The sequence below is a fragment of the Callorhinchus milii genome, unplaced genomic scaffold (assembly GCF_018977255.1).
Source record: "Callorhinchus milii isolate IMCB2004 unplaced genomic scaffold, IMCB_Cmil_1.0 Scaffold6, whole genome shotgun sequence".
NCBI classification, from domain to species: domain Eukaryota; kingdom Metazoa; phylum Chordata; class Chondrichthyes; order Chimaeriformes; family Callorhinchidae; genus Callorhinchus; species Callorhinchus milii.
The window spans coordinates 12,256,717-12,282,071 of record NW_024704747.1 but is presented as its reverse complement, the minus strand read 5'-3'; the positions used below and the strand labels follow the sequence as shown (position 1 = coordinate 12,282,071).

Below are 25,355 nucleotides of genomic sequence, written 5' to 3'. Positions count from 1 at the left end.
ATTTTTTCATTCTTTTTTCTTTCCTTGGTTGTCTTCCTTTCTCTCCTGAAGGTGCTGATCCTTATTATGTTGTAAAAAAATAATATAATCCTTTGCATTTAATATCACTTCTGATCATGTCATTGAGATATCTCAAAGAGCTTCACAGGATTTTACTGTGAAGTGGAGTGACTGTATGATTGTGGTGTGGACTGGACGTATTCTTGAGTTAAAAAAAGACCAACATTAAAGGTTGTCAGATTCCCCTTCCTCACCCCCACCCTCCCCAGCATCACTTCCTGTGCAGGTGCTTTGTGTAGGAAACAACAGCAACAACTCATATTTATATAGCGCCCTTCACATTGGGATAGTGTTTCGGAGTGCTAAACTGTCCTATCTTGATGCCAAGCAGGAAAGGAAGGCGGGGTGATTGAAGCCACGGTCTACGAGGAAAATCTTCAGGAATGCTGGAGTAATTGAGGCAGAGATTTTCAGAGGTTTGGGACGTAGTGGCTGAAAGTACGGCTGCCAATGGTGGAGCGGAGGGAATGTGCAGCAGACGCAAGCCAGCTGAATGAAGGCAGAGGGTAGAGGAGTGGAGTGTGAGCAGATTGGAGAGGTAGAGAGTTGCCAGGGAGTGGAGAAATTTGTGAGAGAGAGGGTCATGAAATCAATCGGTTCTACAACAGATAGCCAGTGGAGCTTGACAAGAACTGAGGTGATGGGGGTGCAGAGCCCGGTATGGGTGAGGGCACAGGCAGCAAGTTTTGAAACATTTGGACCTTGTTAATAGCATAGCTGTGGAGACCAGCAAGGAGTGATGTTACATTCCTGATGTCACTTCCTGTGCACTGTTCATTCACAGGACACGACTGAAGTGATGAGAGCATAATTTCCTGCACATCGCACACGTGTAGAGTGCAGGAATTGGTATTAGTGACAACCAGATGACCCAGGGGCAGAAGTTGGCCATTTTATCGTGCTCATTGACTTATGGGGGGAGGTCCGGAGATAGCTGTTTTGTCTCTGGACCCCACCTTGGCTCCCACCCCCAGATAGGGTACCAAGCTGCCAGTGTCATCCGCCTTTCATGTCAGGAGGATGCCCAAGTATCAAACATTTTGGACACCCTTCTGATGTGAAAGGTGCTAACTTGTATCTAATACCTATCTCTGGGAAACGTACAGATGGAAACTGTAGTCAGTGATATGATGTGTCAGTCTGGCCAAGTCAGTAGAATTCTCTGAGTCAGAATATTGTGGATTCAAACCCAACTTCTGGAATTTGAGCTCACAGTCCAGGCTGACACTCTGATGTAGTGCTGGGGGGAGTGCTGCTTTGTCCTTCACATGAGACATTAACCCATCAGCCTGTTCAGGTGATCATTAAAGATCCCTTTGCACTATTTGAAAAGAGAAGGGAGTTGGTGTCTCCTGGTGTCCTGGCCAACAATCGTCCAAATAAAATTGGTCACTCACTCCATGGCTGTTTGTGGGACACTGCTGTGCACAAATTAGCTGGTTTGTTTACCTTCAAAACACACAGTTACTGAATTTAACAGTATATCCTAGGAAAGGTTTTGAGACATTATGATGACGTGATGAAGAGCGATATCAAATGCAAGGATTATTATTATATTATTTGATGTAATTTGAAGTCACTGATGTGTTGGCATAAACAGGATAAATGACAATAATGATGATACATTTACATTTGGTATAGTGCATTTTATGTCAGTATGATGTCTCAAAGCTCTTCACAGGAATTATTGCAATTTGTAATCACTGTGTGTTTTGTGGATGAAGGATCTATATCAGGATGATATGGTCTGAGGAAGTTTTGGTCCAATAGTTCCTGTGTGTGTGTGTTCTATGGATCGACAAAGTTACAGGTCAGTAATTTGTGCGAGCAGAACATACCTACTGTGTGCAAAAAACCGGATTAGGTACACTTCACAATAACAACCTCCTACCATTACACAGAAGCAGAAACTCTACCCTCTGGTGAGTGAATGCTGAAAGTTTGCTTTCTTGTGTGATGATAGTTTGTGGAGACAAAGTGACCTTGATATAGCAGATACTTCCCCATCCCCCTCGGCTACCAATGCCCAAATGAGCTTTTAGATGTTCTCCTGATGTCAAAGACCCTGTGTGAATGCTAATTGTGTTGTATTTGTCTGCCTGTTCAGGTGGACATTAAAAATCCCATGACGCTATTAGAAAAGAGGAGTTTTTCTCTTTCCCGGTGTCCTGGCCAACAAATCCCCAGATAAAATTGGTCCATGACTGTTTGTGGGATGCTGTCTGTGCCTTGGGACACTTTTCTGATGTGAACTGCACTAAATAAATTCAGTTTGTTGTTATTCTTGCTGTGCAGAAATTGGCTCCTTCATTTGTCCACAAAGCACAATCACTGCATTTTACAGTACATCATGTGAAGTGCTTTGGGACACCATCCTGATATGAAAGGCGCTAGATCAAATGTAACATGTGACAACAACGACAAACAACAACAAAATTACATTTGTATAACGCCTTTCACATCGGGAGGACGTCCCAAGGCACTGGACAGCCAATGTGTTGGACCCGAGCTGGGGGTCAGGATTGGGGATGGTGCCCCCACCCTCTGGAACTCCATCCCGCAGTCCCTCCACCTCACCTCCTCCCTTGCCTCCTTCAAGACCCATCTCAAGACCCTCCTCTTCGACCGTGCTTTCGATCACCCTCCTTCCCCCCATGCCCTCCACCCTTGAATCCAACTGCATCCTATTTGCACACAACAATGTTGCACAAACAGCCATAATGTAAACAATCAATTTTATTTGGGGAATTGTTGACCAGGACACCGGAATAGAAACTCCCTTCTCTATTCGAACAGGGCAACAGTATCATCCACCTGGACAGGCACAGCCTCGGCTCAACATCTCATCTGAAGGATGGAACCGCTGACAATGTAGCTCCCCCAGCACTGTGCTGGAATGTCAGCCTAGATTGTGAACTCAAACTCCCTGATGTGCAGCTTGAACCCATATCCTCCCTGAGTCAGAGGTGAGGGTGTTACTGGCTGACACATACCAATTGAGATCCTTCCACCTGATACAGTGAAATATTCCCAAAGCGAATGAATACCTTGCTTCCATCTTTACAAAAGAGAGCATTGCCAATGCCACAGCAAAGGAGGAGGGAGTAGAGAAATTGGATAGGATAAAATAGAGAGGAGGAATTTAAAGATTAGCACTCAAAGTAGAAAAATCACCCAGTCCAGATGGGATGCATCCTAGATTGCTGAGGGAAGTTAGGGTGGAATTAATGGAGGTTCCGGCCACAACCTTTCAATCCTCCTTGGATATGGGAATAGTGCCTGAGGACTGGAGGGTTACAAATGTTACACCCCTGTTCAAAAATAGGAGAGGGTTAAACCTGGTAACTAAAGGCCAGTCAGCCTAATGTTGGTGGTGGGGAAACGTCTAGAGATCATAATCCAAGACAGAATTAATTTTCACTTAGAAAAACATACACTAATTAAGGACAGTCAACACGGATTTGTTAAAGGCAAATTGTGTCTGACAAACTTAATTGAGTTATTTGATGATTTATCGGAGAGGATTGATGAAGATAGTGCAGTTGATGTAGTGAATATGGACTTTCAGAAGGTGTTTGATAGGGTGCTATGTAATAGGTGAGTTTGCAAAATTGAAGCCCATGGGATAAAAGGGCAGCATGGATACGAAATTTGCTGGGAGACAGAAAGCAGGGGGTAGTGGTGAGTGGTTGTTTTGCAGTCACTGGTGGTGGGGAATCCTCTCACTCCCCTCAGCTCCTGTGAACCCTGCAAGCCAAAGCTTTAACAGGTAAGGTGGTCTTAGCTGGTCAAACAGTGGGAAAGCTAGTCAGACAGTGCTATTGATGGTAAGCTGTGCGGTTTTAGCTGGTTACACTCCAGCAGTACCCCAATGCACACTCTGGGGTTTCCAAGCCTTGGCTCTTGCCAACCTGTACCTAATACTTTCTGGAATTGGGTAAGCAGGATGCATCCTTTCAGGGAGAGAGTGTGCATTCCATTCCAACAATCTATCTCTGGAATTTCCATGTGTAGGTGGGATGTATGGAATTATCATCTTGGTTTGGATACTCTTAAGCATTGTTACGGATTTTCACATGTGTCAGACATCAGGCTGACCCCAAAAAATCTCAGTCATTACACTGCTTGTCAGAACTGAAGTGTTTGATGATTGATATCTTCAGATTGGTATCCAGGACTGAAAACGGAGCTTTGCCGGAGATGTGTGCTGACAGATCCCCGTATAACACCAACAGTGTTCTCAGATGTGTCTGAGGTTCTTACATCTCAAATGTCTTTCAGAGATAAAAGAGTGCGACTTGGATTGTAATAATAATAATCATGCTTACATTTGATACAGCACCTATCACGACAGAGGATGTCTCAAAGCTTCGAGGGATTCACTAAAATGTAGTGACTGTGCATTTTGTAAGTGAATGCAGCAACCAATAACAATGTCTGTGCTGGCTTCTTTAGGGAGCATCCTTACTTTTAAAATCTTTTTGTCATCCTCACTTTTAAAGCTCTTCATGGTCTCGCTCCTTGCTACCTCTGCAATCTGCTAAAACCTTACCAACCTGTCTGTTCCCTCCACTCAATGGGCACTGGCCTGCTCCATGTCCACTGGTCTACCCGCTCCACCATCATTGTGGTCGTTCCTTCAGCCTTTCTGTCCCTACCTTCTGGAACTCCATCCTGGAGCCCCTCCACCTCGCACCCTCCCTTGCCGCCTTCAAGGCCCGTCTCAAGACCTTCCTCTTTGTCTGTGCCTTCGGTCATCCTCTTACCCCCATCCTCCTTGTCCATCACTCCTTAATCCAACCCCCAGCTCAGGTGCAAATCCTTTATTGTCCACCACCTGGATATCCTCATAACATTAAAGGTGCTATATAAATGCAATTTATTGCAGTTGCAACAGTACCACAGTATCTGAGAACCTTTCGTTGATCTAATGGGCAGCAGTGCAGCAGTACCTGAATACTTTATGGTGGACAGTAAATTGGACATTAAATTGGACAATACCTCTCATTTCCTCTGCAACACTCGGTTTGGCCGATCTTAATTGTTGTGAACTCTTGAATGCTTTTAACTACCTGTAACAATTATTAATCTGAACTGATATGTGTGAGTTTTTAGTTCATCTCAGGGTTAAATTGGCATCTTACAATAGCAACATTAAACATCCAATGGCACTATTTAAAAAAAGCTGTGCTCAAACTGGCTGCAATGTTTCACCCACAAAACAGTCACTAAACTTTACAATATAACCTGTACATGCTTTGAGATATCCTTCTGATGTGGAAGTTGCTGTTTCAAATGCAAGGATTATTATTATTAAATTTGTAACACAGTCATGGGATATCAAACTGAATTTACCATGGGAAGCTGGATTGCTGAGAAAAGCATGATATATAGGAGCTTTAAAGGTACAACACTAGTCAATGTGAAACCACCTGCATCTGTTGCACATCATCCCCTACCTGGAGGGCTCTCAGTGATAGAGCCAGTGGGGTGGGGCGGGGGGGGGGGGGGGGTCAGGAAGGTTCATGAACCCCGCCCCCCCCAATCACTTTGAGGTTGGCCAAAGTTAACCAATACAGACTCATTTCCCTGTACTTTGTCAAAATCACGTTGACGTTTTCGACTGCCAACAGCTCACCCTCTGACTGACTGACTGGCAGCCCATCCACATCATCCCTTCCCTGACCTTAACTGACAACGGATGGCTAATCAAAGGCTGGGCATCACCCACAGCTCGCCAACACTGACTGATTGATGGCCCAGCTGGCAATCAGAATTGCATTGGGAGGAGGCAGAGGGGTGGAGTCAAGTGGGCCAATTCCTGATATGGACCTAACCTCCCGTGATCCTTTGACCCTAGAGCTGCCCCTGAGGGCTCTGCTGATGTAATAATCGTTTTATTTGATACAGCGCCTTTCATGTCAGGAGGATTTCTCAAAGCGCTTCACAGGATATACTGTATATTTTGTAGGTAGCCAGTTTGTGCACAACAATATCTCACAAACTGCCATGGAATGAGTGACCAAGTTTATTTGTGGCATTATTGGCCAGGACACCTGGAAGAGAAATTCCCTTCTTTTTTTAAATAGTGCCATGGGATCGTTAACGTCCACTTGAACAGGTAGACCGGATCTCAGTTTAACATTTCATCCAAATGGATGAACCTCTGACAATGCAACACACTCCAGCACTGCACTGGAGTATCAGCTTAGACTACATGATTTCAAGTCCTGGCCTGAGGCTTGAAGCCACAATCTTCTGACTCCGAGGCAAGAGTGTGAGCGACTGAGCCAGCTGACAGTGTGTGCCTTTAGGTGTGTAATACTGTATGACTCCAACCCTGCTGAAGCAACAAGTGATCTGAACATTTAAAAAGGAAGATTTTTATATATATGTAAAGGCTAAAAAGAAATGTGGCTTCTTCCAGAATTAAAGCTCCCTTAAATCATTTAACATGTGGTTTGATGAGAAAGCTTTAATTTGTCTTGTCTTGTTACTTGGTTAGAAAGCTCCCCAAATATCCCACACACACAAACACACACACAAGCATACGGTTACAGGGCGCGGGTTGGGTAAAATGACACTCAGAGAGCAGCATTCATGCATCCATTCATTCAATCCTCACTGCACACCAACTCTGTCGTAAATAAGATGCACCCACCTGGCAATCAAGCGTGGAGCTGCCGGCTCGCCTCCTGCATTATTCACACGCGTTCAACCAAAAGAAAAATCACCTCTTTTTCGCCCTCCCTCTGTACCCCAGCAGATCCCAGCAGATCCCAGCTCACTGACAGGTCCCACCCTGTGCGCTCCATCCCCGCTCATCTCTCAGCGCCTCCCAAACCCAACCCATTTCTGGATCCCAATCTGTTGCACCAGTTCCTAAGGCATTGCACGGATCTCTCTGATCGCCTTTAATGTCAGGAACAGCGCTTTGTTCTCGGTTCAGCTGGTATTCTCGGTCCAGGTAAGCAATGTTTCCTCCTAACATGCACAGAGTTGACTAAATAGTATAGCGAATCCGGGGTGTACCGTCAGGGCTTTCCTATTCATGTACATTTGATCTGCAATGACCCCATAACCTTCTGATTCAAAGGCGCGAGTGCTGCGGACTGAGCCAAGCTGGTATCTCAGTGGTTAATAACACTGGCTGACTGCACCCTCCACCAACATCTATGTATTGCATATTTAATCGTCAGTTTTTTTATTTGAAGAGGATAATAGAACATGTTATCAGGAGATCAGATACTGTATGTTAACATCCAGTGTTGGTGAGGTTGCTTTGTTTTTACATATGCAGTCTTACAGTATGTATAGTGTTATTTAAAAGCTGACAGCTCAGGTTTCTGCTAGTTAGTTAATCTTCTGTCTTGTCTGTGTTTTGATTGATCCTGATGCTGTATAATTCTTAGATTGGGAAGTAAGAGTAGGAACACCAGAATAGAAGGAATAAGTAACAAGGCAAGCAATTTACCTTGGAATTTGAGAAGGTTCCTCTTTGTTTCCCCCCTCCATTCCCAATTGCAGTGAACAGATTGCGAGCGATGATCCTCCCAGGATTTCTGTTGTTTGTTTTCCATTTCCAACTCGCTAGTCCCACATCTGAGCCCTGGTCTCTCTGTCCCAGTGGATGCACTTGCCAAAAAGTTCTCAGGTACGTGAACTGCTCGAATGCTTTGCTCTGTCATGTCCCCGAGAGCCTGCCGAGGGATACGGAGCACCTGGACTTCTCGGGGAACAACCTGACTATCTTGCCGGCCGAGGGCTTCAGTTCCCTCTGGAAGTTGAATGTTCTTCTCATCAGCACCAGCAATGTGGGGGAGATAGACGATGGAGCATTCAACGTCCTTGAGAACCTCTGGAGACTTGACCTCCAGAGGAATAACATCAGGCAGCTAAGCAACAGCTTTTCCATCGGCCTGTATTCCCTGAGCGAGTTGATACTGTCCCACAATAACATTGTGACACTTGGCTCCCACACGTTCCAGTACCTGGACAACTTGCAGAAGCTCTACCTAAGCAATAACCAGATTTTGGAGATCCAAAACCGGGCTTTCCAAAGCATGACAAGGCTACGGCAGCTCCACCTTCAGAATAACCATCTCAGGAACTTGAGTAACGGACTTTTCTTCATGATGCAGAACTTGGAGATTTTGAACCTTCAGGGCAACAGGATCAGCCTCATCGACTCTGCAGTTTTCATATCATTGACCAGCCTGACAATGCTGAACCTGGCCCAGAACAGACTGGAGCACATCAAGTTCAAGACCTTCCTGACCATCCAGACATGGGGGACACACATTTTCCTGGCGGAGAACAACTGGACGTGTGATTGCGAGCTGCAGAGGGTCTTTGGGAAGCTTCGCCTGGTCCAGCGCCTCACTGTGGATGACTACGAGAGTGTGATCTGTTTGGAGCCCCCCGCTCTCAAGGGATTGCCCCTGGCCTCAGTCGACACACAGTTGTGCGTGGCCGAGACCGTCACTGTCCTGGTTATCACCTTGACCGTCTTCATCACCGTGGTTGCTGCCATCGTGATGGCCGAGAGAAGCAGGAAGAAGCGGACAGGGAAACACTGGACTGAAGAGAGTGAAGAGTTCGAGTCTCAGGATTGATGCAGGTGACTTCAGTGAAGTTTAGGAATAGGACACATACCGCAATAGCTCTTAACCGTTGGTGTCAGCTTAGCTCAGTTGGGTACACTCTTGTCTCAAAGTCAGAAGGTCGTGGGTTCAAGCCTCATGTCAGGGCTTTGATCTCACAGTCTAGGCTGACATTCCAATGCAGTGCAATCCATTGTTGGAGATGCCACCCTGTGCATGAGACATTAAACCGAGGCCCCATTTACCTGTTTAGGTGGACATTAAAGATCCCTCGGCACTATTCTAAAAGAGAAGGAAGTTTCTCTCTCCTGGTGTCCTGGCCAATGATCCTCCAAATATAAACACAGTCACTACACTTTTTTTTAACACCTGTCCTGCCACCTTCAAATATTTAGGTATATGACCCCCAGGTCTCTCTGTTCCTTCACCCCCTTTAAGATTGTACCATCGGCTTATATTGCTCTCCTCATTCTTCCTCCCAAAATGCATCACTTTGCATTTCTCCACATTAAACTTCATCTGCCACCTGTCGGCCCATTTTACCAGTCTGGCTATGCCATTTGCAGTCTGATACTATCCTCCTCACTGTTTACTGCTTTTCCAAGCTTAGTATCATCTGCAAACGTGGAAATTGTACTCTCCATACCCAAGTCCAGGTCATTTATATAGATCAAAAACAGCAGTGGTCCCAATACTCTCCCCTGCACCATTGGACACTTCCCCCCCAGCCAGAAAATCAACCATTCACCACCATTCTCTGCTTTCTGTCTCCCAGTTGTGTTTCCATGCTGAACCCCTCCAATGAACCAATCTATGAACCCCTCTAATCTGAATTTTGTGCTGCTCATAGCAAAGAGACTGTCCTGGTCAAAGTGACAAATGACATTCTGTCCACCTACAATCAGGGCTTTCTCTGTCTCCTTGTCATTCTTGACCTCTTGGTTGCTTTTGATACTGTTGACCACTCTATTCTTCACTGCTCCTTCTCTCACCTCCAACTCAACAGTTCTGCAGCTTGTGTCCTCTCTTGCACCAGGCTCCGGGAAGCAATCACCTCCTTTCTTGCCCGGCTTCACTGGCTCCCCATTCCTCAGAGAATCAAGTACAAAACCCTTGTTCTAACCTTCAAGGCGCTCTATGGTCTTGCTCCCTCCTACCTCTCTGACCTCATAACCTCATTGGTGGTCTGACATTCAGCATCTCTGCCCCCACCTTCTTATAGTGTGGAGACCAGAATTGGACACAACACTCCAAATGTGATCTAACCAAGGTATAAATTCAACATCACCTCCTCACTTTTATATTCTATCTCTCAGGATATAAACTTTCCCAGTGCCTCATTACTTATTACTAAAACTCATTGCTAAGCTCTTTATTCTCCCAGTGACCCTTGGTATTATCCAACGATTAGAAAATGTTATATTCCAACAATTAACAAATGTGGAGTCCAGTAGCTCAGTGGTTAGAGTGCTCGCCTCGCAGCGAGAGACCTGGGTTCGATTCCTGGCAGGATAAAACCTTGGGCAAGTTTCCTTACTCCACATGCCTGATAATAATCCCTCAAGAAAAAAAATAAATAAATTGGTCACTTCAATCCACGACTGTTTGTTGGACCCTGCTGTGTGCAATTGGCTTTCGCGTTTTGTCCACAAATATACAATCAATTCACTTTACAGTATATTCTGTGAAGCACTTTGAAACATCTAGAAGATGTGAAAAGCGCTATATAAAATTATTATTATTATTCTTGGGCAGTGGATGTACAACTCAGTACAGAAATGTATATCTTATTCTAATAACAGTAATAATATAACAGTAATTATTTGACAATCATAGTTTCCATTGATATAGTATCTTTCCCATTAAGTGGATGTCTCACAGTCCTCTGCTTGATTTTACTCGAAATTGTAGTGACTGTATATTTTGTAGGCAAAACGCAGCAGCCAATTTGCACACAACAGTGTTCCACAATCGGGTTTGGACTTATTGCTAGGTAAACAGAGGCATGTGGAATAAGGAAACTTGCCTAAAGTTTTGTCCCGCCTGGGAGTTGAAGGTTGGGTCCTCCCGCTTGTGAGGCGAGCACGCTGGGGATTCCGTATGTAATGTAAGGATTATTATGATTTTTGTGTGTGAGCTTGGACATTAAGTGTCAGTAACAATGTTGAACCATGGGGGATGGATGGATAAGGGGAGTTGATCACAACTACTCTATTCCTATTTTCTCCACTGACCTTTCTATTTTGTTCCTGCACTGTTAGGTTTCCATTGATTTTGATGGCGTGGCAAAGCACTGAGCTGGGGAAATGGTCACCAATGCTGATTCCTGGGAGAATGTCCGAGTATTGGGATGTACATCTGGACTCTGTCACATGGGTCACCGGCAGTTGCTGCTCTCGACTTCCGAGAAGTCAGCCCCTGGGGATGGGATCTCCAGCATCTGACCTCCAGACTTGAGACCCACTTTGGCTTATTAGTGTGTGATGTCTGATTTTCTACAACAACTTGCATTTATATCGCATGCAGGATAGCATCTCAGAGCACTTGACAATGGGGGAGCATGACATGGAGCGGGGGGGGAGCTGACCGTAGGCACGGTCAAATAGGAAGGTCTTCAGGCACAACCTGAAAATGGGGAAGAAAGGGTCAAGGGAGAGGGATACAGGAAGAGTGTTCCAGAGTTTCAGGGTGTAGTGGCTGAAAGCGCATCCACCAATGGTGGAACAGAGGGAACAAGGGACATGTAGAAGGCTGGAGCCAGTAGAACGGAGGCAGCAGGTTGTGGGTTGGAGGGTAAGCAGGTTGGGGAGGTAGGGATGTGCCAGGGCATGAAGCAATTTGAAAATGTCTGTGAGGATCTTGAAATCAATTCTACATACTGTATAAAAGCTGTCCAAGCAGGGGATTGGAATTCCACCCCGGAGTCCCTCCATCTCAATTCATCCTGGAGTCCCTCCGACTCACTCCATCCCTTCCCTTGTTCAAGGCACGTCGCAAGACGGTTCTTTGATGTCACTTTTAGTCATCTTTCCCTTCCCCAGCCTCTCTTCTTTGGTTTCCACCCCCACCTCTGGTGCCCAGATAACAACACAACAATTTGCACTTACACAGCTCCCTTCATTCAGGATAGCATCTCAGAGCTCTACAAGCTGGTAGGATTGTACACCAAGCAAGAGAGAAGGTAGAAGGGACATAGGCACCGTTGAAGCTGTAAAGGCAGTGTGAAGCGCTTTGTGACATTCTCCTGACATGAAAAGCGTTGTATAGATGTAAATTGTATTGTATTGTATTTGCATTGTCTCTCATAAAGGCCCCTTCAGACAGATGCAATTAGAATTCAGTGTAACCATATTCTAATATTGACAAGAGTTCATTGAATCACAGATGCAAATGAATCAACCTTGTCCTTTTGGATTATTATTTTTATTGAAAATAATTGATAAAGTAGTAAAAAAATGAACTTCTTCAAACCCCTTCAGATCATTGGGTTCATCTGGCTCCATTGAATTCTGATCCGGAATTCCAGATCTGGAATTCTGCACTTGGATCAGAATTGTGCTGGGTTGGCTGATTTAGGTGTCAGCTTGGTTCAGTTGCTTGCACTCTTGCTTCTGAGTCAGAAGGTTGTGGGTTTAAGGCTCACATCAGGACTTTGAGCTCACAATCTAGGCTGAAGCTCCAGTGCAGTACTGGGTGTGTGCTGCATTTTTCAGAGCTACTGTCCTTTGGGTGAGACATTAAACCAACATTAAAGATCCCGTGGCACTATTGGAAAAGAGAAGGGAGTTTCTCTCTCCTGGTGTTTTGGCCAACAATACTCCAAATAAAATTGGTTACTCACGTCATCGCTTTTTGTGGGACAATGCTGTACACAAACTGACTGCTGTGTTTACCTACTGCACTCTATATCCTGACATGAAAGGCGCTATATCAAATGTAAGGTTTAGTATTTATTATTTATCTCAACTTGGGTGTTGATGGAACACTACAATGGGTCTGTGCCTTAGGCAAGAAGGAGAAAACTGCTTCTATAGAACCAGAGAAATAGAACCAGAGAATCTTACAGCACAGAAGAGAGCCATTCAGCCCATCATTGGACCAGTGACAGGCTGTTCAACTCCACAGTTGAAAAGGCTGCCAGTAGTTATTGTCTGGGCTCACATTGAACTGGTCACTGGAACCATTGGCAGTATTGCTGGACTTGACTGTGAGAAGGAAAGACAGGGTGAATAGCACCCATGGAGCCAGCCAACTTGAGTGAGTGCCTTCAGGAGAGAAGGGAAAAGAACACAGTGGGGATGGGCATTGGGTTCTTGGTCATATAAATATAAATAATCGTTATGTTTGCTTTTGCACCTTTCAACAACAACAATAAATTATACTTGTGTAGTGCCTTTCCACATCAGGAAATCTCAAAGCATTTCTCAGGATTTACTGTAAAGTGCAGTAACTCTATATTTTGTAGGCAAATGTGGCAGCCAGTTTGCACGATGCAATTACACATCCCGATGTTCCCCTGATTGCAAGGCCTGCAGTGATGACTGAGGCGTAATGATTCAGCCCATGGAAAAACCTTCCTGTTTTACATGCTGCATAACACACACTTTGCAGTAAATTGTGTCCTTCCGACATGATGATGCTATACTTTATTTCATGGCAGACCAAGAATCAAACCTGGGACAATCTTCACAAGATCACAAGATCAGTTGGATGTCCTTTACAACTCTAAACCTGTGTCCTCTTGTTCTAATGTCTTGGTGCAACCTAAATCCCAGTTATAAGTATTATAAACCTCTATGAGGTCCCCTCTGAATCATCTTTTCTCAAGGCTGAAGAGACCTAGCTTGTCTAATCGTTACTCATAGCTTATTCCTCTTACACTGGAGATCAGCCTTGTTGCTCTCCTCTGTACTGCCTCTAGGGACCCCTTATGTCACAGTGACCATAACAATATGCAGTATTGAAGATGTGGTCTGACCAGTGGTCTGAGCACTGTACAGTTTGAGTATAATGTCTGGAAATCTAAACTCAACTGATTTCTTAGTCAGTGTTGCTTCAGGACCACACTGGACAGTGGCCTTCACCAACTGCGCCAGCAGACCAGCATTGCCCATCAGTAACTGAAAAGGAAACATCTTTCAATACAAACTTTCAAATCTGTGGTTTAGCTTTTAAGAGAGGAGATGTTTGCTCAATTCTGAAGAGTGATGGAGCTTTAGTCTTTCTGTGGATTTATTTGTCAATTGTACAATAACTTAATTATGCAGCAGCCGCAGGCAGATAACATTACCTCCTGGTTTTGTGTTTCAAAGAGCATCCAGGGACTCATGACAAAGGGTGTTGAAACACAAATGCGTAGGAAAGAACAGCTGGATGCGAAATGACATGAGCCCCTCTCTCAAGCATAAAGCCAGGAATATTAAAGAGAGCATTAAAGTCAGACCACACAAAAGGGCTTGGCCCAAACGTCCGTAGAAAGATGTAATTAAGGTCTGGTTAGGCTCATTGATTGTGCTTGGACCTGCCTCTCACAGCAATTTATATAATACCACTGGCAGAGCATTGACACAATAAAACCACGTGCAATAGTTTGGCTTATCCAAAGGTTCAGTGGGTAATAGCCCTGAGCCCTGGAGATGGACATTGCTGTGTGCAAATTGGCTGCCAAGTTCGCCCACAAAACACACAGTCACTACGCTTTACAATATATCCTGTGAAGCCATTTGAAACGTCCTCCCGATGTGAAAGGGGCTGTATCAAACTTAAGGGTTACTGTTTGTATTCGAAGGGTATGGAAGGGAGTAAGACTTGGGGTAGAGACTCACCTGGGGTGTGTATATAGAGCATTGAATGGTTGGACTGAATAGTCTGCTTCCATACTATACAATCTTTGCAGATCTAAGTCAGCAATGGCCAACCTTTATGGTCAGCCACCAAAATACATTTTCTTGATTGAGTATTCATGCCATGATTCAAGAAATATTCCATCAAGAAAAAACTAAAAACACTACCGATCGAGAACAGACGTACCTAGACTTGTGCGAATGTTCGGTGGGGGCCACTGTGCCACAGGGTGGCCACCATTGGTTTACGTAAAGCTTAGAGGGTGGAACTGCATGTCAAGTTCTTAATGAGACATAATGAGAGGTGGGAGGTGACCTTAGGGACTGTCAAAGACGAAGGTCTTAATCTGAAAATGGGTAATGAAAAAAAGACACATAATGGACAATGGTCCAACACAATTTCCTTATTTATTGATACATTTCAGAGGTTTTTAGTCTTGTAGTAAGTAGTTGAGCCATTTAGTTGTACTCAGAGTAAACAGTTAATGCTTTACTTAGTTAAATGGCACATTATTGCAGTTATTTGTGTTCAGTTGCCAAGGCAATTCTCCTGTCTGCCACTACTGCTCCGTGCGATCATATGTATTAGGCAGAGTACAAGGCGTCTTCAAGGACTAAGTAGAGCTGAAATTATACTGGGAGGGTCGGACACTTGCTCAGAGCTGCGCTCAACTCCCATCGAGTCTGCCCAAGATACTTCCTGACATGCCCTAAATGTTAAAAACAAAATCAAAAATCACCAGATGTTTTACATCGCAAACGAGAATGAGAGTTACAATTTTATTTGAAGTTGTTTTGCACCTGGAGGTGAGCTAGTTACATGTGACATGTTAAATTTACAAGACCACCACCTTGCATTTTTTATAGCGCCCTTCAAGGAATGTAGCATCTTGGAGTGTTTAACAGTGGCGGAGCCTGATACCGAGCTGGGGGGATGGGGGGGAGGCACTGTCAATGAGGAAGGTATTAATCTGAAAATGGGGAAGGAAGGGGCAAGGTGTAGGAATTGAGGAAGAAAATTCCAGAGTTTTGGGACATTGTGCTGAAAACACGGCTGCCAGTGGTGAAGCAAAAGGGATGAGGGACAAGTTGGGAGGTCAGAGCCAAGCAAAGGTGGCGGCTGGTGGCATGGGGAATAAGCAGCTCGGAGAGTAACCAGATTTAGTTTATTTCTTATGCAAATGAAATTATTCTCCTCAGATTTTGACTGTCCTTTTTGCCTAATCGTGATTCCAAAGAGCTCTGGGGTTCTGCCACATCTCCCCCATCGTTGGGAACTGCAATCCCCAGTGATGAATTCTTTTATGGAAAAAAAAGAGCTGGCATGAAACAGTTTGGTTCAGAAGCTCTTAAAATGTTCTGAACTGCAAGACTCAGAACAATGCAATATAATTTGCATTTATATAATACCTTTCACATCGGAGGGACGTCTCAAAGTGCTTGATTGGAACCAAGTGTTGAAACATGGTAATAATGCCATGGTTACTGAGTGTACAGACTTTCCTGTGGGCCACATTTACATTGTTGCAGCCCAAGAGAATTCCTTTTGGTTTTAGTCTCTCTTCCCTCAATGTTTGTGTCAAGAACACACAAAATGAACCTCGGCATTTAAGTGTTATCCCATAGACCCTGCTCACGTTGTTAACTGCAAAGCTTCACACATCATCATCTGCTGTGCACAAATCGTCTGCCATTGTATGCCTACAGGGACACAGTCACTCCACTTCACAGTAAATAATAATTATTTTTGCTTTTGGTATTCCACCTCAAACGTCTCAAAGCACTTCACAGAATACAGTACAACTCACTTGTCCTATCTTTATAAACTGTATAATTGCCTAAATCATACATTCACCCAAGTCCCATTCAGTTTCCTATCAAAACCGTTTAGATTTCTTTGCATAAGTCATATTAATCAACTCCTAACTCATAACGCCACACCCCTACCTTCCACTACTCCTGCACATACCTGCATTGAATTGCGGAAAATGACATCACCACATGCGCACTTACCGGCTGCATTGAATTATTCAAGTGCCTCTACTTCATCTCAACAAATGGTTTCTTCTCCCGCTCCTGCCTGGTCACCTGCGGGGTACCCCAGAACTCCATCCTTGGCCCCCTTCTTTCCCTCATCTATATGCTCCCTCTTGGTGATGTCATCCACAGACACACGGTAAACTTCCACATATATCCGGTTGACACACAAATCTACTTTGCCTCCTCCATCGACTCCAGGTCCACTGATGTGCTATCAGCTTGTCTGACAGACATCAGGGCCCAGATGAGTGCAAACTTCCTGCAGCTGAATATGGACAAGACGGAAGCCATACTCTTCGGCTCCTGTCAATGTCTTCACTCCTGTGAATCTTAACTCCTCAACCTCCCCAGACTCCCCTCTCCCTCAGACTCACCAAACCAGTGCACAATCCAGGCTTCCAGTTCGACCTCTAGCCGACCTTCCTCCTCCACATCCAGTCCCTGACCAGGACCGCCTTCCTCCACCTCCATCACATTGCCCGCCTTCGACCGTACCTTATCCTTGAGCATGCATTTGTCACCTCCCACTTGGACTACTCAAATGCACTCCTCGCTGGTCTCCCCAGCTCCACTATTCAAAAGGTCCAGCTCATTCAGAACTCTGTCGCCCACATACTTACCCGACCAAACTCCGTACCCACATCTCACCAGTTATTGCAGGCCTCATTGGCTCCTCATCACTCAATGGATCGACTTCAAGATCCTCACACTCATGTTCAAATCCATTCACTCTCTGGCACCTCACTCCCCAATCCACCATTTGGCGCCTCCACTCAACTGGCTCCGGCCTCCTGCTTGTCCTTTGTACCCCTCACTCCACCATTGGAGGTTGTGATTTCAATCACTACTCCCCAAAACTGTGGAATACTCTCCTTCAATCCCTCCATCTTGCCCCCTCTCTCCCCCTTTTCAAGTCCCGCCTGAAAACCTTCCTTTTCGAAGGTCACCTCCACCCCCTCCCACTCGGAGTCAGGCTCCACCACTGTTATGCGCTCAGAGACACAACCTTGTGTGGAGGGCACTATATAAGCGCAAGTTGTTATTGTTGTTGTTACAAGCACAGTGTAGATTTTATACGACTTATACAGTTTGCCTGCAACTCGGACTTTGCATAAATCATATTAAATGTTATGGTCCCGACTGATATGATTTACTGTAAAGTGTAGTGACTGTGTATTTTGTGTGTGAAACACAGCATCCAGTTGCATATAGCAGTGTCCCACAAACAGTAATGGAGTGAGTGACCAATTTTATTTGTTGGCGAGGATACCAGGAGAAAGATACCCCCATCTCTTTTCGAATCGTGTCATGGGATAACATTAACATCCACCTGAATAAGCAGATGGAACATCGATTTAACGTTTAATCCAAAATACAGCATCTCCAACAATGCAACACTGCATTGTGGAGTCCTGTAGCTCAGTGGTTAGAGCACTCGCTTTGCAAGCGAGAGACCGGAGTTCAATTCCTAACCCTAAGTTGCGCGAAACCTTGGGCAAGTTTCCTTACTCCACACAGAGCCTAATAATAATCCCTCCAAAAACAAAAACAATAATAAATCGGTCATTTTCAATCTACGACTGTTTGTGGGACATTGCTGTGCGCAATTGGCTGCCGCGTTTGCCTACAAATATACAGTCAATTCACTTTACAGTATTCTGTGAAGCGTTTTGGGACGTCCTTCCGACGTGAAAAGTGCTTTTTCAAATGCAAGGATTATTATTATTATTATTACTGCCCTAGCATTGCACTGGAGTGCCAGCTTAGACTATGTGATTCCAAGTCCGTTCTGACTTGAAATCATAACATTCAGACTGAGAAGCGAGAGTGCTACCACTCTGTGAAATGCTTTCAGGCATCCTCCAGACCTTAAAAAAAAGGGTGTTCAGTCTTTCTACCCCCACTCTCTGGAACGTTCTTCCTGCAGACTCTCTACCATGTCTGCTCCCCTTACCTCCTTGAATGCTCTTCTCAAGACCTTCCGCTTCAACCATGCATTTAGTAATCTTTCCTTCTCCAATTCTTTACCCTCCACCCCTCTCTGATCCCAACCCGCAGCTTGGTTGCAAACCTGGTGTTCTGGCCAACAATGCCCCAGATAGTTGTGTGTGAACTATGATTGACCGGCCACCCCATCTAGACTGTGCACAGAGTGAGGGCTGACTCACATCGTGCCATGACAACACTTTCTCTCTCTTTCTCTACTCATCCTCGTGGACGAAGAACTCATGGCAGGCAGCTGCAACCATGGCGATGAAGACCACAAACTCCTGGAAGTCACACTCTGTGTCTCCGTCTGCATCCAGTCCTTCCATCAGCTTGTCCAGTGTCTCCTGGTCTTTGATGTCCTGAAAGGGTTAAAGTCAAACTTTGTGGTGTCCCGTAACTTAGTGGTTTCGCAGGCTCGCCTCGTAAGCGAGAGGACCTGGGTTCGATTCCTGGCAGGGCAAAACCCTAGGCAAGTTTTCGTACTCCACACGCCTCTGTTTACCTAGCAGTAAGTAGGAACCCCGTTATTAGTCGATTGGTGAATCACTTTCCGGGATAATAATCCCTCCAAACTTGCTCCATGACCGTTTGTGGGATATTACTGTGCGCAATTGACTGCTGCATTTTGTCCACAATTCACTTTACAGTATATTCTGTGAATGGCTTTGAGACGTGTCAATGATGGGATAAGCCACTGTATCAAATGTAAGGATTCTTATTATTATTATTCTTCTTCAACTTCTTATTGTTATAATTATTAATTAAGCAACACAACCAAGTGAAGAAGGTAGAGTGGGAATCACAATGTCATAATGCAATCCATGCAGCCAGTTGTGCACCTCAAAGTCCCACAAACAGCCATGGAGTGAATGACCAATTTTATTTGGGGATTGTAAGCCAGGACACAGGGAGATAGAAACTCCCTTCTCTTTTTGAATAGTGCTATGGAATCTTGGTTTAATATCTTATCCAAAGGTCTGGAACAGTGTAGCACATCCCCAGCGCTGCATTGGAGTGTCAACTTAAGACTATGTGATTCCAAGTCCCGATTTGGGATTTGAACCCACAACCTTGTAACTCAGAGATGAGAGTGCTACCACTGAGCCAGGCTGACACACGCACACATATATCCACACACAATACAATGCAATATAAATTTATATTTATACAGGGCCTTTCACGTCAGGAGGATGTCCTAAGTTACTGGACAGTTTGCACTCAAGATGGAGTTGGGGGTCGAGGGGGTGTGAGGGAGGTGGGAAGATGACCGAAGGCATGGTAACAGAGGAAGATCTTGAGATGCACCTTGAAGAAGGTGAGGGAAGGGGCGAAGTGGAGAAGCTCCAAGATGGAGTTCCAAAGTGTGGGGGTAGATACATGGAAAGCTCGACCGGCGATGGTGGGGCAGTTGGATCGGGCAGGGTGGGGTACATGGAACAGGCCAGTGCCTGCTGAATGGAGGGAGCAGTTCAGTTGGTAGAGTTTGCAAGGGTAGGATGGGGCAAGACCGTGGAGGGATTTAAAGGTGAGAAGGAGGATCTTGAACTTGATCCAGTTGAATAGTACAACTAAAACTCAATAAGAGTGTCCTCAGATAGGTTGTTGTGTTGTCAGAGGGGTAGATGTATACTCACGCCGATGAAGTTAACAAGCTCATTGTTAATGAGTTCTTTCAACTCTGCTTTCTTCAGTTTCAGCTTGTCCCCCTCGCGGCCAGAATATTTGTGAAACGTCTCAATAATTGCGACCATCGCATTCTCAAGCTCAGACATTGTTGCCACGAAGTTTCTGCACTGGAGCAAACAGATAGTGTCAGTCACTCGCTCCGTGGTTGTTTGCTGGACGTTGCTAGGTGCAAATTGGATGCTGCGATTCATCAACAAAATACACAGTCACTACACTTTACAGTAAATCCTGTGAAGCTCTTTGAGGCATCCTCCCGATGTGAACATAACAATTTGCTAGATGAAAGAAGACCAAGGTCCATCCAGTTTGCCTTGCAAACTATATACTGTATACCAAGATATTATTTCCCCAAAGAAATCTAATTTGATTTTGAAAGAATCAGCACTTTCTGCATCTACTGTCTCCCTATGGAACCTGTTCCATACTACTTGCTCACCAAAATTGTGGTCCTGCAGATCTCTTATGTATTTATTCCCCTTTAATCACAGGGCGTGTCCTCTGGTTCAAAGGTTCTGAACAAGATAAAACACCTTATCGTGATCTAGAGCAGTGTGCCTGTGTGGTACGCAGGCAGCCAATGGCTATTTCCACCATTCCAACTTCCACTCCCTCCCTCCTTGGTGAACATCCTCCCAGGGCAGCATCAGGAGCTGGTGTTTGGGAGGACCCAGCACTCAGAGTATTTGCTGCAGTCTGTCAGGAAAGTAAGCGCATATCTTACCAACAGCGTCCTTAGCAACCAACGGCCAGCTTGTCCCTCACAACCTCCACCCCAACATCGGAGGTCGCGCTTTCAGCCACTTGCCCCAAAACTCTGGAACACTCTCCCTCAATCCCTTTGCTTTGCTCCCTCTATTCCCTTTTTTCAAATCCCCCCTGACAACCTTCCTCTTCGACTGTGCTTACAGCCAACCCCATCCCAAACCCCCACTGGCTCTGAGTTGGACTCCACTGTTAAGCGCTCTGAGATGTTACCCTGAGTGGAGGGCACAATAAAAGTGTAAGTTGTTGTTGCTGAAAGGGGGAGTGAGAGAGAGAGACAGTGAGAGAGTGATTGAGAGAGGGAGAGCAGAGAACAATTGAGAGAGTATGATAAGGGAAGAGTGTGTGAGAGGGAGCGTGTGAGAGTCAGAGAGCGTTTGAGGTAGGTGGAGGGAGGAGAGAACGAAACAGAGAGCGGGGGACATTGAAAGAGGCTGATTGAAAGAGTTTGATAGGGGATGGAGAGAGTGTGGGTGGGAGAGAGAAGGAGACAAGGGGAAGTGAGGAGAGTAGGGAGAGAGTGATTGAGAGGGGGGAGGTGGAGTGTGAGAGGGAAGAGAAAGTGTGAGAGAGTGTGAGAAGGGGAGTGGATGAGAGAGTAATTGAGAGAGAGAATACGTGAGAGATGGAGAGAGAGAGTGCCTGAGGGAGAGGGGGGAGAGAGAATGTCCTCCTCCTTCCCCTTCTCTATGCCCCCACTTTCTCTCTCCATCTCCCCCTTCTCTTTCCCAATCTTCGTCTCACCTCGTCCCTCTCCCCCCCTCTTCCATCATGAACATGCCCAGTTTACTTGATCACTCCTCATAGTCCAGTCCCCTAAATCATTCTGGTTGCCCTCCTCTTTATCCTGAATCACTGCAAAATCCATTTTGTACTGTGGCGACCAAAACTGCACACAGTATTCCAATTGCAGTTGCACCAATGATTTATAAAGCGGCAGGATTATCCCACTATTTTGGCTCAATATTGCCCTTTTAATACAACCCAGCATCTGGTATGCCACCGAGCATTGTTGCAATATTTTCAATGTGTTGTCAATCAGGATCCCCAGGTCCTTTTTGTTTTCCATACAGATTATTTTCTAGCCATTTAAATAATTGTCCCTTCCTGGATTTTTTGTCCCCACACTTTGCATTTCCCTACATTGAATTTATCTGCCATCGATCTGCTCAATTCCCAAGTATGTTCAAATCCTCCTCCCTCCCTTCCCTCCCCTCACCCTGACCATTTGCCCCCTGCTCGGGTCCCGACCCAAATGTCAAAACCTTGGAATGTCCTCCCGACGTGAAAGGCGCTATATAAATGCAATCTTGTTGTTGTTGTTGTTGTTGTTGTTAACCTCTCCTGTTCAGCTTTGCAGTCTACCACCTTCATTAGCTTTGTATCATCTGTAAATTTAGCCTCCGTGCATGTGATTCCTAGTTCCAGATCATTTATGAAGATATTAAAAAAGAGGTCCCAAGACTCCTGTGGAACTCCATTGGTAACATTCTTCCAGCCTGAGTCACTGTTATCCTGACAGTTGCCTCATGTTTACAATACAACTTACATTTACACAGTGTTTTTCACGTTGGGAAGATCTCAAAAATGTTTCACAGTGTAGGCTGGGTACCGGAGCTGGGAGTGAGATGGGAAGAAGGGGAAAGATGACGAAAGCGCGCTGAGACCTCTGGGGAGAGTCAGGTTTGAATGTTTTTAAACATGGTCATGGAAATTCCCATATATTTGAATGGAATGTACACTCTCTTCCCCACCTCCAGAGGGATGTGCCCTGTTACCTAATTCCGGAGTGTATTTGGTGCAGGTTGGCAAGAGCCAAGGCTTGGGGAACCCCAGAGTGTGGGTTGCTCGAGTTTGACCAACTTAAATCGGCATAGCTTGCCATTGAGAGCACTGGCTGGGAAGCTTTCCTGCTGCTTGTCCAGCTAGGACAAAAATCGTGGTCGAAGAGATGGGTCTTGAATTGGGCTTCAAAGGTGGGAGTACTCTGGAGGGAGGGATTCTGGTGATAAGGTGTAGGGACATTGAAGATAAGATGGAGGGACATTGAGGATGAGGAGAAGGAACCCTGGGTTGAGGTGGAGTGACACTGAGGATGAGGTAAAAGGGTGGGGGGAAGAATGACTAAAAGCTCACCCACTGATGCTCTGGTGGGCGGGGCGGTGATGCAAACAGCTGAGCGGAGGGAGTGAATGGGACGATAGGGTTTGAGGAGGTCACAGAGGTAGGGGGGGAAGGGATTTGAAAGTGAGGATGAGGATCCTGAACTTGATCCCTGGGGAACGGGGAGCCGCGTGAGGATAAAGTGCAAGATATTGAGACTGCTTGGGTGAGAGCAGATAATAATAATAATCCTGACATTTAATAAGGCGTCTTATCACGTCATTGGGATATCACAAAGCGCTTCACAGAATATACTATAAAGTAAATTCACTATGTATTTTGTGGGTGAAATGTGGCAGGCAGTTGCACACAGCAATGACCCACAAGCAGAAATTTTAGTTGGGGGATTGTTGACAAGGACACCGGTAGAGAGAAGCTCTCTTCTCCTTTTGAATAGTGCCATGGGATCTTTAATGTCCACCTGAACACGCAGAAGGGACCCTGGTTTAACATTTCATGAATCTGGTTGGGAAACCTGTCACAAATTTGTGGCTTAGTCCACTGGACAGTAAAATAACAAAGCCAGACTAGCGCCGGAGCTTGCTAGCTTGCTTTAAAACATTTCCTGATAATGTTACGGAGACTGACTTGGAATATTGACTCTGTGACAAGTTTTAGCTTCTAAACTTTGCCTCAAGTTGAATTGTTTTGAGATGCTACCCCGTGTGAAGGGCACTATGTGAACGCAAGTTATTGTCGTTGCTTCCCGTGCGCAGAAAAGCAATGTGGTTTCCAGATATCAGTCTGGAGAGAAAAGGTTTGTCAGTTCCTGTAAGTCTGTATCATTCTAACCCCAAAGGACCTGTTGAGTTTTGACATCTTCACTCACTTTATCCTAAGTTTCAAACTCCTCCACCTCCAACCAATTACCTGAACTGCAGTTAATATTTTCCCCTTTCACTGTATTTCCTTTGATATTATGACAATAACAAACGTTCCTCGAATTAAAAAAATAACATTAGCTCACTTGTTCACTTCACACCTGTTTACAGAGTGAAATTTGCCGGGCAAATTGAACACTCTCTCTCCTCCCCAGAGGGACCCCACCAACACACACTTTACAGTGAAAAATCCTGCAAAGTGCTTTGAGACATCTTCCCGAAGTGAAAGAATTATCAAATGCAAAAATTCTTCTTTTTCTTATGATTATCTTAAGATCATCTTGAATTTCAAACTGGTTATTAATTAGCATTTGTTTTTTCATGAGCAGTTAATCACAGTTAATTGCACATCCTTACCTGTCTCTGTTTTGTCTCCAAATGAAGTTGCGCACAATGGTTGAGTATTTGTTTTTCTTTTAAGAACAGTGGGACTTTTGTTCCGCCTCCCCTTTCCCTCCCTGAAGCTGTGAGTTGAAATGTTGCATTGAAATCACTGCAGTCTCTATGCGGACACATTCAACCAATCATCGCCCAGAGTGCTCCTCGTCCCTTAGCAGCAAGACATCAGCTGCAACTTAATAGACCCAACAATGATGAAGCAGATTTATCTGAAAGGGGCCATTGTCTTGTCGCCTCTAAGTTAGATGGTTGTGGGTGCAAACCCCACGTCAGGACTTGGACTCACATCATCTAAGCTGATGCACCAATGTAGTGCTGAGGGATGGTGGGAGAAAATTGATTGTCGGAGATGCCTTCATTCAGATGAGATCTTAAACCGAGGTTCCGCCTGCCAGTTCAGGTGGACGTTAAGATCCTGTGGCACTATTCGAAAAGAGAAGGGAGTTTCTCTCTCCCAGTGTCCTAGTCACCAATTCCCCAAATAAAATTGGTTTCTCACTCCTTGGCCAATTGCAGGATGTTGCTTTGCACAATTGGCTGCTGCGTTTTGCCAACAAAATACATAGTCATTACACTCTACACCTCTGCCCACTGCTGGCAGACACGATTAACTAGTCTCTGACCTCAGGATCAATCCCACTCCCCCTCAAAACCACGGTCATCACCACTCTCCTTAAAAAATCTACCCTTGATCCCTCCAACCTCAGCCCTATCTCAAACTTTCCCTTCCTTGACAAAGCTCTGGAATGCGTTGTTGCCAACCTACTTTGTGTACACCTCTCCCTCCATACCCTACTCGAACCACTCCAGTCCGGTTTCCACCCTGCTCACAGTACAGAGGCAGCGCTCGTGAAAGTCACTAATGATATCTTCTCTATTTATGACCAAGGCTCCCTCCGCCTCCTCGTCCACCTGGACCTCTCCGCTGC

The 25,355-nt window shown here is 45.2% G+C and overlaps 2 protein-coding genes across 3 annotated transcripts; one reads left to right on the top strand and one right to left on the bottom strand.

The window, feature by feature from the left end:
* Positions 1 to 7,604: 7,604 nt before the first annotated feature.
* Positions 7,605 to 8,675, top strand: LOC103190342 (leucine-rich repeat-containing protein 3B-like). Its single transcript, XM_007911084.1, has one exon. The coding sequence runs from the start codon at positions 7,605 to 7,607 to the stop codon at positions 8,673 to 8,675; it is 1,071 nt and encodes a 356-aa protein (XP_007909275.1).
* Positions 8,676 to 14,895: 6,220 nt separating this feature from the next.
* s100b (S100 calcium binding protein, beta (neural)) lies at positions 14,896 to 24,499 on the bottom strand. 2 transcript variants are annotated; one of them, XM_007911080.2, is made up of 4 exons: positions 24,385 to 24,499; positions 20,170 to 20,328; positions 18,715 to 18,894; positions 14,896 to 15,216 (listed from the first exon to the last, which is right to left on the bottom strand). In XM_007911080.2, the coding sequence occupies exons 2-3, from the start codon at positions 20,305 to 20,307 to the stop codon at positions 18,748 to 18,750; spliced, it is 285 nt and encodes a 94-aa protein (XP_007909271.2). In that variant the 5' UTR covers positions 20,308 to 20,328; positions 24,385 to 24,499; the 3' UTR covers positions 14,896 to 15,216; positions 18,715 to 18,747. The 2 variants fall into 2 exon arrangements, with proteins under 2 accessions (XP_007909271.2, XP_007909272.1); XM_007911081.2 differs by having other exon boundaries at positions 20,170 to 20,323.
* Between the last annotated feature and the right edge of the window lie 856 nt (positions 24,500 to 25,355).